The sequence below is a fragment of the Astatotilapia calliptera genome, chromosome 18 (genome assembly GCF_964374335.1).
Source record: "Astatotilapia calliptera chromosome 18, fAstCal68.1, whole genome shotgun sequence".
Taxonomy (NCBI): domain Eukaryota; kingdom Metazoa; phylum Chordata; class Actinopteri; order Cichliformes; family Cichlidae; genus Astatotilapia; species Astatotilapia calliptera.
This window is the reverse complement of record NC_137439.1, coordinates 21,385,299-21,399,948: the sequence shown is the minus strand read 5'-3', so window position 1 is coordinate 21,399,948 and position 14,650 is coordinate 21,385,299. Positions and strand designations below refer to the sequence as shown.

Sequence of the window (14,650 nt, the reverse complement as noted above, 5' to 3'; positions counted from 1 at the left end):
GAACTCCACCCAGACTGAGCTCCAACAGGGAGATGAACTTGAGAACACTTTTCTTTGATAACAACAGGTTAATTAGACTATTGTATTGTATGCTTTCACAATTACAACAATAGGGCTTGAAACTGCATTTTCATGAAGTGTAATTCAAGATAAACATTGTCTCTGAGTTGTCTTTGTCTTGATTATTAGAACTGAAAAAAATAGGAATACCGTGTTACGGTCGCTGACCTCTAGTGCCTCTCCCTCTTTTTTTTCTCCCCTTCCTGTGTTCCAGGTCTGCCTCATGAGCCACAGCTGAGGTGTGTTGCAGCTCGTCAGCCACGGCATATATGTCGTGTCCAAATTCATGGGCTACATCCTCCTGAGGCCGCATTTGTAGACCAATTACGTCACAGCAACGCGCCGAAGGCTGTCCAAATTCATAGACTCCTCCGAATGCGGCCGACAGATGCGTCCTCCTTTTCCCCGAATTTGAAGGATGGGTCGGGTGTGTCCTTCATGGCCCACCATATCCCAGAATTCATAGCGTGCCCCAGCCAAACTCCAGTTTCCAACAATGGCGGCCGCTACTAAGTTTTAAAATTACTCATACTAATCTTTCTGGGTCACAAAATAAACTTTTAACATATTTTCAGGCGAGAAATTAGCTGTGTAAACATCAAATATCTGCTCGTTTCATCAAGATATCGCATATTTGCCAAAGTGCTTCGACGTTTTCGGAGGCGTCTGCTACCCACCAGCTCGATAGCAAGCCGGGAGCTCGAGGGTTACTGATGCGGCCGAGAACGGCACAACTCCCGGCACATCATTTTCAGATCACCGCGGAGTTTCGCTACTCGGGTTAAACGTAATATTTAATTCACTTAGACAACCTAAAAATGTTATTGTTGGGCTTTTTTCAGTGTTTTGTTTGTTCGTGAGTAAATCGGTTTGGCTGAGATTAGTTATTAGATTAGATAAAATAAAACTTTATTAATCCCCCGGGTGGGTTCCTCCTTGGTTTTTACACAGCTGACTAAACGTCAAACAGAAAACTGATTAAACATAAGTATGAGACAGTCGAGAATTTAAGCCAATGTCCTATTATATTTTAGATAGCAAGGAGCAGACGGCTGAGTTTATTAAACTCCACCGAGACAGCTGTGACGCTAATCTGAAGGCTAGGCCGTTTACTTCCGGCCTACCCGACCTTCTGAGGACCCGGCCCACGTAGACCGTGAAGGCCGGGTCCTCAGGAGGATGCAGCCCATGAATTTGGACACGACCACAATCTGCCATCCCAAACAGCCACGCCCCTTCCACTTCCCCATTTTGCCACAGCTGTGAGTGACAGTGGTTTGGGCAGCGTGTGTGTGTGTGTGTGTGTGTTGCTTGAGAGCCTCCCTGTGTTCATTTTTACTCTAGCTGGCAGCTGGCAGATCTGAAATCATCAATCCAAGGTAAGAACATAACACAGCCGGAGGTTTTTATTCTTACATGTATAGATCTTTATCAGTGTACTGATACAGGTTCATGTTTTGTTGTTGTCAAACCAAAGAAATAATCCCATATTTTCATGCAACTCCAGGCAGCCGTGTGGCATTTGGAGCATCTATCGGCAATGTTGGAAATACTGGACCAATAAGTGCAGAGATCACACTGCTCTACAGGAATGTCTACTTTAACTCAGGTTCTTACAGCCCTGCAACAGGTAAACTTAACATAATTATACGTATTCTTACATTTATGAGTTTATTTGTTAGATAAGTGCTGCATTTCACTACCACTAAACTTCTTAGCACCATATAAGCACACTATTCACTATGAACTCATCGGGTTGTATGTAGAGACCAAATGGTACAATCAGCTGTCAGAGCAGGTATTCACAAAATCCGCTCAGCACAGTTTTATGCATTAAAATGGTCTTTTTTCCCAAGCACATCCAAACAGTTAACATGTTTCTACACATGCATCACACCACAAACATTACTTGTCACCAAAGCACAAAAGGGACTCCCAGTATCCATCAGCATACCAGCAAGAAAAAACGACCACTTTCTACTTAACAAACTGAGTGAAAGTATGTAGTTGGTTTTTAACATAAAACTCATTGCTGCAACCAGGGGCAGCGTAAATGTAAACTCCTATTTTTTAGCTTCCTTGTTAAACACCCAGTTCTGTCACTAGTTAACTTAAATTAATTAATTGGGTTTATTAGTAGTAAACAACCAACCAAGCTAGTGACATCACATTCTGTACTGGCACAAGATGGTCCTACACATGCCCTAAAAAAAACTTGTGTTTTTTTTCTTGAATCCAGCTTCACAGACACTGTTAAAGCTACGCCAGACTCCTTGGAGCAGTGCTCCGTGGTGTAAATTAGCCTTAATACATGTATTGTTTCACACTGCCTTCTATAAGCATGCAGAGAAATAACCTCAAACAAGAAGGAGCATGAGTGATAAAGAAGAGCAGGACAGCTGGATGCCTTAATTCTAACAGTAGGTTTGCTTGTTAGACTATTGTATTGCATTTGCATGCTTTCACAACTTTTACTTTGTATTCTCCAGTATAAAAATTCTCAGTTTAAATGTTGCGTTCAAGTTCACCTTAGAATGTAGCTGAAATTGCTATTTATAATGTTGACTACTACTGCTGCTGATTTCCAGCGAGAAGTCCAACATTACTCACTGCGTACTGACAGACAGTTGCTTTTTCTGCTGTTATTTCAATGAACCACTCATGTTACACCGCTTATAAAGAGAAGGATCATTCATGGGGCTTAAAACAGGTTTTTCGTGAAGTGTTATCTTGTCTCAATCACATAATTATTGTCTCCCAGTTTTCTTTGTGCTTGTTTATCGGAAAGGAAAAAAATAGGGACACTTCCGTCTTTGTGATACAGTATATATCTAGAGCCTTGTGGGGGGAACTAACACAGATGAAGAGAAATTCTGAAAAGATGAAGACTGCAGTCTTAACCTTATGCCTCTTCTTTCTGTGTCCAGCTGCCTTCCCTCAGGTGGATGGCCAAGCATCTGAAAGTGAGACACCTCAACTCTGTGCTGGGACAAATGAACAACTTTTCCTAATATTACGACAACTAGAAACCAAGCTGAATAATGCTGAGAAACAGCTGGCAGATCTGAAATCATCAATCCAAGGTAAGAACATAACACAGCTGGAGGTTTTATTCTGACATGTATAGATCTTTATCAGTGTACTGATACAGGTTCAGGTTTTGTTGTTGTCAAACCAAACAAATAATCCCATATTTCCATGCATCTCCAGGCAGCCGTGTGGCATTTGGAGCATCAATTGGCAATGTTGGAAATACTGGACCAATGAGTGCAGAGATCACACTGACTTACAAAAATGTCTACTTTAACTCAGGTTCTTACAACCCTGCAACAGGTAAACTTACAATAATTATATGTATTCTTACATTTATGAGTTTATTTGTTAGATAAGTGCTTTCACTACCACTAAGCCATATAAGCTGTAACTGTGTCCATCATCTCCAGGTATTTTCACTGCTCCGGTCAGAGGAGTTTATTACTTCAGCTTCTCTGGTCATAATATATCAACTAGACCGATGGGGCTGCGTCTGATGAAGAATGGAGAGCAGATGGTGACAGTGTACAACCATGCTGCTGGAAATCGCTATGAGACAGCCACCAATGGCATGACTCTGCAGCTGGCTGCAGGAGACCAGGTGTACATGAGGCTCCGTCCGGACACCTGGATTTTTGATAATGCCAACAACCACAGCACCTTCATTGGCCATTTGTTATTCCCTCTGTAAGCTCAGACAAGCATAGTTTGAATAGCAAATGAGTAAACAGAACAATATTGACATGTAGAGTTTGGTTGATTACTTTCGGTGGTGACTTTCCCACCGAAAGAGGGTCTTGGCCCTCTCCCCTGGCCAAGACCCTCATGGGTTACAGTAACAATCTGCAGCTTTAGAACATGGTGGCGGTGTCAGAATTAAAACCAATATTTTATAGGAGTTTGTGTCTCAAATGAACAATAAAGTCTGAATACGTGCAGCAATTTCACTTCTCTTCTTTTTTAGTCAGGTAGGCTCCTCTGACTCATTTTAAGGTTAACATAAATATACATTTGTGTGTGCTGTTTTGAGGTGATTTCTTGGTCAAAATCAATAATAGAAGTATTCTGATTTAAGTGTGTATTTCTTTTTTTAAATTATGTGCAAATCCATCCAGACTTGAGTTAAGGTCACTAAAGTTCAAGCTACATCTGGACACGTTTGTTCAAATGATTCTGTTATAACAGCAAAGAAAAAACACATAAAACGCCACAACAATTATTATTTGTTATTATAGGGAGTGCAGAATTATTAGGCAAGTTGTATTTTTGAGGAATAATTTTATTATTGAACAATGTTTTAATGAACCCAAAAAACTCATTAATATCAAAGCTGAATGCTTTTGGAAGTAGTTTTTAGTTTGTTTTTAGTTTTAGCTATTTTAGGGGGATATCTGTGTGTGCGCAGGTGACTATTACTGTGCATAATTATTAGGCAACTTAACAAAAAACAAATACATACCCATTTCAATTATTTATTTTTACCAGTGAAACCAATATAACATCTCCACATCCACAAATATACATTTCTGACATTCAAAAACAAAACCAAAACAAATCAGCGACCAATATAGCCACCTGTCTTTGCAAGGACACTCAAAAGCCTGCCATCCAAGGATTCTGTCGGTGTTTTGATCTGTTCACCATCAACATTGCTGCAGCAGCAACCACAGCCTCCCAGACACTGTTCAGAGAGGTGTACTGTTTTCCCTCCTTGTAAATCTTACATTTGATGATGGACCACAGGTTCTCAATGGGGTTCAGATCAGGTGAACAAGGTGGCCATGTCATTAGTTTTTCTTCTTTTATACCCTTTCTTGCCAGCCACGCTGTGGAGTACTTGGACGCGTGTGATGGAGCATTGTCCTGCATGAAAATCATGTTTTTCTTGAAGGATGCAGACTTCTTCCTGTACCACTGCTTGAAGAAGGTGTCTTCCAGAAACTGGCAGTAGGACTGGGAGTTGAGCTTGACTCCATCCTCAACCCGAAAAGGCCCCACAAGCTCATCTTTGATGATACCAGCCCAAACCAGTACTCCGCCTCCACCTTGCTGGCGTCTGAGTCGGACTGGAGCTCTCTGCCCTTTACCAATCCAGCCACGGGCCCATCCATCTGGCCCATCAAGACTCACTCTCATTTCATCAGTCCATAAAACCTTAGAAAAACCAGTCTTGAGATATTTCTTGGCCCAGTCTTGACGTTTCAGCTTGTGTGTCTTGTTCAGTGGTGGTCGTCTTTCAGCCTTTCTTACCTTGGCCATGTCTCTGAGTATTGCACACCTTGTGCTTTTGGGCACTCCAGTGATGTTGCAGCTCTGAAATATGGCCAAACAGGTGGCAAGTGGCATCTTGGCAGCTGCACGCTTGACTTTTCTCAGTTCATGGGCAGTTATTTTGCGCCTTGGTTTTTCCACACGCTTCTTGCGACCCTGTTGACTATTTTGAATGAAACGCTTGATTGTTCGATGATCACGCTTCAGAAGCTTTGCAATTTTGAGACTGCTGCATCCCTCTGCAAGATATCTCACTATTTTTGACTTTTCTGAGCCTGTCAAGTCCTTCTTTTGACCCATTTTGCCAAAGGAAAGGAAGTTGCCTAATAATTATGCACACCTGATATAGGGTGTTGATGTCATTAGACCACACCCCTTCTCATTACAAAGATGCACATCACCTAATATGCTTAATTGGTACACGGAAAAAAGTCTAACATGCAGTCATTCATTCAATCTAATAAGTGCCATTCAAAACAGAATAAAATCATTGATTTGATTGTGAAACCCTTTCTTTTTGCATTTTAAAATACCACTTTTGATTTGGATGAAGCTAAATATCTGTACAAAGGACACAACGCAAAGTTTTTGATTTCTCTCAAAACATATAATTCTTTTCATGTTGAACAGATAATATCTTTAATTTGAGTCAAAGTGATTTGCACTTGAACACGCCCACCAGAAATAGACCGGGACCCATTTTTATTCTGCATGGCTGCTGGAAACATCGTGTCACATCTTTGATTAATTTCATCTGAAAATAAACGTAAGTAAAGCCAAGTGTGTTACAAAAGCTTTTATAATTTGTATTGCCAAAATTGCAGAAAATAACCCCATTTAAGCTGGGTCGACAGCAGAGATGGGCAGTAACGTGTTACTTGTAACGCTTTACTGTAATCCGATTACTTTTTTCAAGTAACGAGTAAAGTAAGGGATTACTATTGCAAAAACGGTAATTAGATTACCGTTACTTTGCCGTAGGAACGCTGCGTTACTGCGTTACTAAAACAGTGATTTTTTTTGCAAGAATGTCTCATGACAGTGACGTAAGCAAGTGCAACGTTGGTGACAACAGCTGTGTGCAGAGCAACAATGGATCATATATCGAGTGCGGGAGAGAGTATGAGCGTGCAGCGTTTAAAGTGTGGAAGTACTGACCTTACTTTGAGTTTGATTCCATAAAAAGTGGCAAAAACATTAGCGTCCATTAGCATTGTGCATGGGAAGAAAACTTATTTTTACTGCGAAAAGCCCCCCCCTAAACTTCCAAGCAAGCACCGAGTGCGCTACCACGTAATGGGAAACTCAGAGAAACTCGCGGATTCTTCAACTGACTGCTGCGGCACACCTGCACCAGGATAAACCTCCGCCTACCCCGCTCCTGCTTTACAGGTGAAAATAGAGCAAAAGGTATGGAGTGCCAGGACTGCCATAATGAATTAATTAAATACACCATTAAATAATTAATTAAATGTGGCAATAATTAATTAAAATTGGAATTAATTAATTAAATAAATAGTTATGACACATGTGATTAATTAATTATCGACACATTTAATTAATTATTTATGTATTTCACATTTTTATTAATTATTGACACATTTAATTAATTAATTATTGACACATTTAATTAATTATTTATGTATTTCACATTTTTATTAATTATTGACACATTTAATTAATTAATTATTGACACATTTAATTAATTATTTATGTATTTCACATTTTAATTAATTATTGACACATTTACCGTAATTGTCGGGCTATAAGCCGCTACTTTTTGCACAAGCTTTGAACCCTGCGGCTTTTAGTCAGGTGCGGCTTTTCTATGGATTGTCCATGATTTTTGTCATATCGTAAGACGATTTGTTTTGTTTGTTCCGCTGTTGTACGGCACTACGTTGCCTGGCGGAAGGATCGGGGTTCAAGAGTGGTATGTTAGTCACATGTCCGTCCGCCAGGCAACGTAGTGCCGTACGAAGTAGCGCGAAAAACAAACTTCAAAGTAGCGCTACGCGTTCAGCGGGAGGCGTGGATGACGAGCGGCGATAAACTTGCGAAAACCAAGTTATGCCCAACTCCACCGGTGGATTCTGACAGCGTGGAAAAGTGCGAAAACATCCACGATCACCAATGGATTTTGAAGGGCTGGACTGCTGCATGATGGAGAGGAGGACACCGCCACAGCTCTTCTGAGGGTGTTCGACTCTGACACTGACAACGAGGATTTCTTTGGTTTTGAAAGTGACAACGAAGGAGAGAAGCGGAGAGTGGATGACGAAGCCATCCTGAGCCTGTTCGTTTCCGACACTGGAGGAGAGGACTTTGGTGGTTTTAGTGCGCAGGAAGAAGAGAAAGATGGTGGTGAATGACTGACTTTTCTTCTTGTTAAAGCCGTGTCACTGCACCTGAGCCTAAAAGGTAGGCCGAATCTATTTTTCTGGTGTGCTGTAGGTTACTGTTATGTACTACATGTGCAAATATGTACCCATAACTTGTTTTTCAAAATATTAATAAAAGGGGTGTGTCTCCAAACAGCCATCTCTTTCCTGACAATTCCCTTTGTGCATATTCTCTTACATATGATAAGTCAACATTGAAACACCTGCGGCTTTTAGTCAGGTGCGGCTAATGTATGTACAAAACAGGATTTTCCCCTGATTTTAGCTTGTGCGGCTAATATTCAGGTGCGCTTTGTAGTCCGGGAAATACGGTAATTAATTATTGACACATTTAATTAATTATTTAATGATATATTTATTTATTTCATTTTGGCAGTCCTGGCGCCTGGCTCTCATCATGAAATAATTTTATCTGTCAGCCTCACCCATCAAACTCAGGGGGCGGGGTTAACGCTGATCGAGTCAAAACCATTGCTTTGGCCTGGTGGCCATTGTTTCTAGCACACAACAACCTGCATGTGGAAGCTAACAGAACTGAGCTTTGAAAAACCCTGTTTGTGTGTCACCAAATACCGTTTTAATATTTTTTTAGCCGAGAATGTAGTGGTTTAATCTTCATGTGTCTGGTCGGTTTGTCAAGATACAGCCTCTTTGCAAAAGTGCTTCGATGATTTCGGAGATGTCTGCCCAGTCTCACGGCAAAGCGTGGGATAGACCCGCTCGCCTCGCAAGCAATCCCACCAACAAAGCGCAGGCCCCGGTACACAGCTGTAGTAACCCCCGCTGACTTCTTTTACTGAGGTTATATTTATCGGTGTTTTATTTCCTGATGTTCTTATGTGTCCTACGTGTTTCAGTCGCCAATTCTGAATTATAACTAACATTAAAAACATGTTTAAGGAGGCGAGAGAGCAAATAAATCTGTTTAACATCTGATCTTTGGGTTTTTGTTCAGTAATCAGCGTGACCTGTGTATAAAACGCATAAAAGAGATAACGTTGGTGTTTCTGTCATGTAGTAACTGCTGGCTTTAACTGTACAAAGGTTGTTCGACACTATGAAACACATACAGACTTCATGATGTTCGGCTAATATTTTTATTGTGAATATTAATCATGCTGACCTCGCTCTGTACACCACGCAGCGAGGTCAGCATATCCACGATATCCTCAGCTCCATGAGTTAACACAAAGTTTCCCAGCTGACTATCTAACTGCCAACTATTCCAGAGACGTGAAAATATACAGCATAAAGAAAAGTGTAAGAGACTCAGCAGCAGATTAGAATAACAGTTATACATTTAATAAATCACCAAATGAATCCAAGAAACGAGCAAACCTGTTCCGACAATTTGAGTTTGTGTTCCCTCAGCTGCAGACTCGCTGCTGTTTAAATGTTTGAAAAGGAAGATTAGATATAAACAAACGTCAAACATAGACTCAGTCTGCCTTCACATTTGATGAGGCCAGCACGTATAGTGGCTGTGTCCTGTTTTAAGATCATACATGTAAAATTGTTGTCTGACCTCCGTCGATCCAGCCGCTCAGAGTCCGTGGTTACCATGGTTACTGCATAAGCAGCTATAATGTTAACAGCTGGCACTGAGGAAGCTTACCGGCAGCATGGGTGTTTATGTTTTTCATTGCAAAAGAACTGTCTGAATGGTTAACTGAAGTTAACTTGGATAAATTATAGTTAAGGAGTATCACAGATAACGCTTATGTGAGCTGTGCGACTGTTCACCACTACACTGAAATCAGAAATACACATGCTATATCATAAACTATGATATAAATAGGGAGGTCCTATTAACATATTTAGTTTTAAAGGACACCTTCCTGCCTTTAGTCTCCTTCATGAGCAGTATTAGTTTTCTTCTAACATCCAGAAGTCTGCACGATGTGTTTCATAGTTTGTAACAAGCCTTTGACAGGTAAACATAACATGACCGAAAAAGCAAAAAAAAAAAAAAAAAAAAAGAGAGCGAGAGTGTTGACATAAGAAGAGAAAATTCTCTCAATTATGGAGACAGGCAAATGGTTCATTTATGTTTGATGTGTGTTTATTCCTCCCTAAATATCGTCGGTGAAGTTTGCCATGCACGTCAGATTTTCCTGCGCATTTTTATACCTCTGCCAACAGAGAGAGAAAAAAATCACATTCTAACAGACAGCTGGTGCTTAGAATACAGTTGAATAACTATTAAAAAACAGATGATATTTAGATGATAGTTCAGTCTAACACATGTGCCAGTGAACCATTAAACGTCTGTGAAACTATGCAGTTATGAAACGTAACTTTAACCTCAGCCAAACCGATTTGCTCAGTTGTAAATAAAACAGCGACATAAACGTGACCCGACAGACAGAACCTGAGTGAATGAAGTCCAGCGTTTAACCACTGAGAGCTAAAACTCAGCTGAGGTTTCAAAGCTGTGTGCCGGTGATTGGACATCAGCCGCTGATGAAGCTGGTTCGCCTATAAAGTGCTCTGTAAGGAAACAAGCTCCAGCAGCTCTGCGCTCGGGGAAAACACTATATTTACTTATCTTGTGCAGAAAAATGCGCTGACATTGCGTTATATCGAGTACCGGCTGCCCAGTTAAACTGTGACTATCACCAGGTAACTAGGCGCGTTTCTTGAATTAGCAGCAGGTGTTAAACAGCTGACAGATGAGGAGGAGGATGCATGCAGGTAAACTGAGGGTCTGTTGAGCTGATCGCTGGTTTCGTGAGAAAAATGTCAGCTCGTTCTTTATGTTACAGAAGCACAGAGACACAAGACCAGGCGGAAAGAGACGATCGTTCGGTGAAAATGAGAATCGCGAATGCAACATGTGGAACACGGAGAGTGGAATATCTAAACAAACCGGTTAACGTAACCCCCTCGGTGCGCTCTGCATGCTAATTGTTAGCAGAGCTAGTGAAATCTCGGAAAACATCTGAGCACTTTTGCAAACATGTTCTATGTTGACAACCTGACCAGACATACGTCGCGACATTCGCGGCTAAAACACTGTTAAAAGTGTAGCTGGTGACAGAAAAACGAGGTATTTTAAAACTACACCACCACCATTGCTGCCTGTGATTTGATCTGCATTCTGGGATACCTGGCTGCCCCAAGTCTACACAAGCAATCGATTATCTAGGATCGACCTGTTTTGACTTACTTTGCACGGCAACCAATCAAATGTTAGAGAAGCTGCATGGGCAGCGTTAACCCCGCCCCCTGAGTTTGATGGGTGAGGCTGACACATAAAATTATTTCATGATGAGAGCCAGGCGCCAGGACTGCCAAAATGAAATAAATAAATATATCATTAAATAATTAATTAAATGTGTCAATAATTAATTAAAATGTGAAATACATAACTAATTAATTAAATGTGTAAATAATTAATTAATTAAACGTGTCAATAATTAATTAAAATGTGAAATACATAACTAATTAATTAAATGTGTCAATAATTAATTAATTAAACGTGTCAATAATTAATTAATTACATGTGTCATAACTATTTATTTAATTAATTATATCCAATTTTAATTAATTATTGCCACATTTAATTAATTATTTAATGGTGTATTTAATTAATTCATTATGGCAGTCCTGGCACTCCATACAAAATGAACGCTAGTCTTTGACTTCATTTATTTTCTGCTGTGTTTTACTTGCATCTATTTGAAAGAGTGAGTGTAAACACACACAAAAAATTATTTAATGTGCTGGAATGTGCAGAAAATAGGTTTAAATATTAAATTAATTTCTTCCAGTCAGAGAATGTTGCATATAATTAAATTTTTGCTTGATGCATAAAGTTAAAAGATTAAAACTAATAAAACAAGTTTTAAAAAGGGACTTTTCCATTACATTTTGTATGATGGATTATGCAGAAAAAGTAGAATTGGGCTGAAAGATCTATCGCTTTATTACCTATTCAGGTTGTAAATCGTGTTTTTAAAAAGTAACTAAGTAACTAAGTAATTAATTACTTTTGAAAATAAGTAATCAGTAAAGTAACTGGATTACTTTTTGGGGGAAGTAATCAGTAATTAGTTACTGATTACTTTTTTCAAGCAACTTGATCAACACTGGTCGACAGCCACCCCCAATTTTTGCATGATTGTAGCTGCTAGCTACAAGCTAGCTAGTTATCCGGCGCGACGTTAGAACTGGTTACCAGCAACCGACTATCACAGTCGGGAATGCAAGTTAGGCAAAAAGCCGTTTTTTACCAGTATACTAACTAGCTAGCGTTACCACGATGCATCGGTGGTGGATACAGCTAGCTAGCATAAGTTCATAGTTCATAACATTCATAGTATAACTCCGTGCTCCGCTTCGTTTGAATTTTTCTGGTGAGCTCGCAGTTTCTAGACACAAGCTTGTGTTTGTGCGCGCACGTTTGATGGCCAGGACCTTCAAATTCAGGAGGAAAGAGGTTGTGGATAAGAAGCCTGACATCAAGAACCTCTTGGAAAGATGGCCAGGTCTATTTCAGATGGAAGAGGTATAATTTTAACTTTTTTGTACTAATGCCTTTTATCATAGTTTGGAAATGGGAAATATATGTTTTGACTTTTTCTTGTTGGAAGTTGGTCTTTAAAAAAATGTATTGTACACTGTCTACTCATGTACAGATTAATGCAGAGTTTCTGCGGGTTACTGCAGTTCCCCTGCTAACCAGATTCATGGCCCAGCTGGACAAGCACTCCCCACAGCTACTTAAAATAATCAGAAAGAAAGGAGGGACAACCAAAGCAAAAACTGCCATGATCCTAGAGTTTCTTGATCAGGTAGGGTGTATATAATTAACTATTAACATGACAATTAGCATTTTAACCCCTGTATCTAATGAGAATTTGTATCCTGTTACAGTTTTATTTTGGTAACGTCAGTGATTATGTCTGTGACCTTTAAAAATGTTGAAAGGAAGTGTGGGCTTTGTCCTTGAATGAATGAAGAGATTTATTGTCATTATGCAAGTACAGAGCACAACTACAACAAAATTTATTTTGGAGACACATTTTCACTCTCACTCGCCAGATACACATACGTATATATACGTATATATACGTATAAACTTTTATTTAGGGACAAGAAAGCATATGCCGCTTTTCCACCGACAGAACACGGTGTGGCTCAGTTCACTTTAGCCCCCTGCGGACGCTTTTCCACCACCTTTACACCTGATTGGCCCGGGTGTGTGTGGTGCCCACGTGATGTGATATAGAAGCGCTCCCACAAAAGGCTTTAAAAAAAACTCCCAGCAACCATACTCCATTGACTTTGGACCATGGCGACTTCCTCCACAAGAACCAAAAATCAAACCAATCAAAATAAACCACAGACAGAGCAAAGTACAAAAACACACATATATCGCGATTGTTGTTGTTCTTCGGGCTGTGACGTTGCGGACAAAGACTTTTGCGCGTGACTTTTCATAGCCAGATGGGTTCGCCCCTGTTCCCAGTTACGTCCGCTTTATGTTTCCACCGCAACAAGCGAGTTCATCCACGCTAAACTGAACTGCTCTCAAGCGCACCGTGTCGATTTGTCGGTGGAAAAGGTGCATTAGTCACCTTATGAGGATAGAGAGGTGAAAAAAAATTCCTCTCACGCAGCATACTCTCCATATTGCATAGTAACAATTTTAACTGTTCCTGCAGGATGCTGATGCTGACATTAGGAGGGAGTGTATACTTAAATCTCTCATTATCTACCTTGGAGAATGTGGTGAGGACTTGATAAAAGAATACATGGTATGTCCATATCTGTTCTGTCTCTACATGAGACGCAGTCTCTTGATGTAAATTTGACAACTCTGCTATTAAATGCAGTGATTAATGTAGGACAGCAACGATTAATCAACTCATCAAGTTAATATCTTAGGGTTCTGTATTGTTTTCTTTTTTTTCTTGGGCTTTGTGGAACATTTATGAAAATGTTCCACCATTGATTATGCAATTCACAATCTGATTAGTCAAATAATTGTTCTAATAGTCTGTGACCAAACAACTATCAAAATAGTAGTTTATTATGGTCAAAGATTTATCAGGTGTGCCAGACTTCAGTTCTTCACTTGTACATTTTGTTCCATATTTTACCTCAAGATATCCCAGAAAGATGAAGCTGAGGAAGAGCTGCAGAGTACCACCATGGCACTCTTCGTCTTCAGGGACAACTCAAGCCTCCTACATCAGCCTCGAGACATCAGGATAATCATTGATGGTGTGGAAGTCCTGAATGAGTTGCCTTCTGTGGCAGCTGGAGTGGCAATGGTCTTTGGACTCTGTTATGCTCTTAATATGGAATATCCACGAGGATTCAGGTTCACCTTTGAGGCTCTTCAAAAGATTCTGATGGAGCTTGACTTTAACAAGATGACCTCTAAGATTCGCAAACTTAATTGTGAACTTAACACTGCACAGTAGTGTGTTTGCATGCATGTGTGAATGTGTATGTGCACATGCATGTGCATGTGTGCTTGGTTATTTTGCTTGGTTGGCCTGCAGTGGTATTCTACATTCAAAAATTATAAGAACACCCATTTGAAAGGGAGATTTAAGTTGATTTCATTGATACATGTTTAGATTTTTTTTTACATTGTACAGGCACAGTGCACATATAAACATTTTTGAGTACTTGCAAATTGGTTTAAAAAGAGTTTTTATAATGGTTTTATGCCAGTTTTAGACAGGTTGCAGGTTTTATACCAGTTCTAAAAAGATTGCAGGTTTTATACTGGTTTTCAAAAGGTTGCAGGTTTTATAAAACAAACATTTCTCTAATCATTTCTGTCGTAGCACTAAATCTGTATATTACTAATCCTCTCTATTGATTATAGTTAAAATGGTTTGGAACAATAAATAATTTTGAAATAA

At 39.8% G+C, this 14,650-nt stretch overlaps 1 protein-coding gene and 1 long non-coding RNA gene across 3 annotated transcripts; both read left to right on the top strand.

Annotated features, from left to right (window-relative positions):
- The first annotated feature begins 1,412 nt into the window (after window positions 1-1,412).
- LOC113010797 (complement C1q-like protein 2) lies at window positions 1,413-4,167 on the top strand. Its single transcript, XM_080293013.1, has 6 exons — window positions 1,413-1,439; window positions 1,568-1,690; window positions 2,988-3,027; window positions 3,058-3,143; window positions 3,271-3,393; window positions 3,504-4,167. Exons 5-6 carry the CDS (start codon window positions 3,324-3,326, stop codon window positions 3,782-3,784), a joined length of 351 nt encoding a protein of 116 aa, XP_080149139.1. The 5' UTR covers window positions 1,413-1,439; window positions 1,568-1,690; window positions 2,988-3,027; window positions 3,058-3,143; window positions 3,271-3,323; the 3' UTR covers window positions 3,785-4,167.
- Window positions 4,168-12,092: 7,925 nt separating this feature from the next.
- LOC145422007 (uncharacterized) lies at window positions 12,093-14,650 on the top strand. 2 transcript variants are annotated; one of them, XR_013903374.1, is made up of 3 exons: window positions 12,122-12,562; window positions 13,436-14,473; window positions 14,532-14,650. It is a non-coding gene; the product is annotated as an uncharacterized LOC145422007 (long non-coding RNA). The 2 variants fall into 2 exon arrangements; XR_013903373.1 differs by having other exon boundaries at window positions 12,093-12,562; window positions 13,436-14,650.

Excerpts from the sequence above, each read along its gene's own strand:
- LOC113010797 (XM_080293013.1), top strand. The coding sequence starts at position 3,324 with ATGAGTGCAGAGATCACACTGACTTACAAAAATGTCTACTTTAACTCA. Across the intron at positions 3,394-3,503 it reads TTCTTACAACCCTGCAACAG|GTATTTTCACTGCTCCGGTC; the intron begins GTAAACTTACAA and ends CATCATCTCCAG.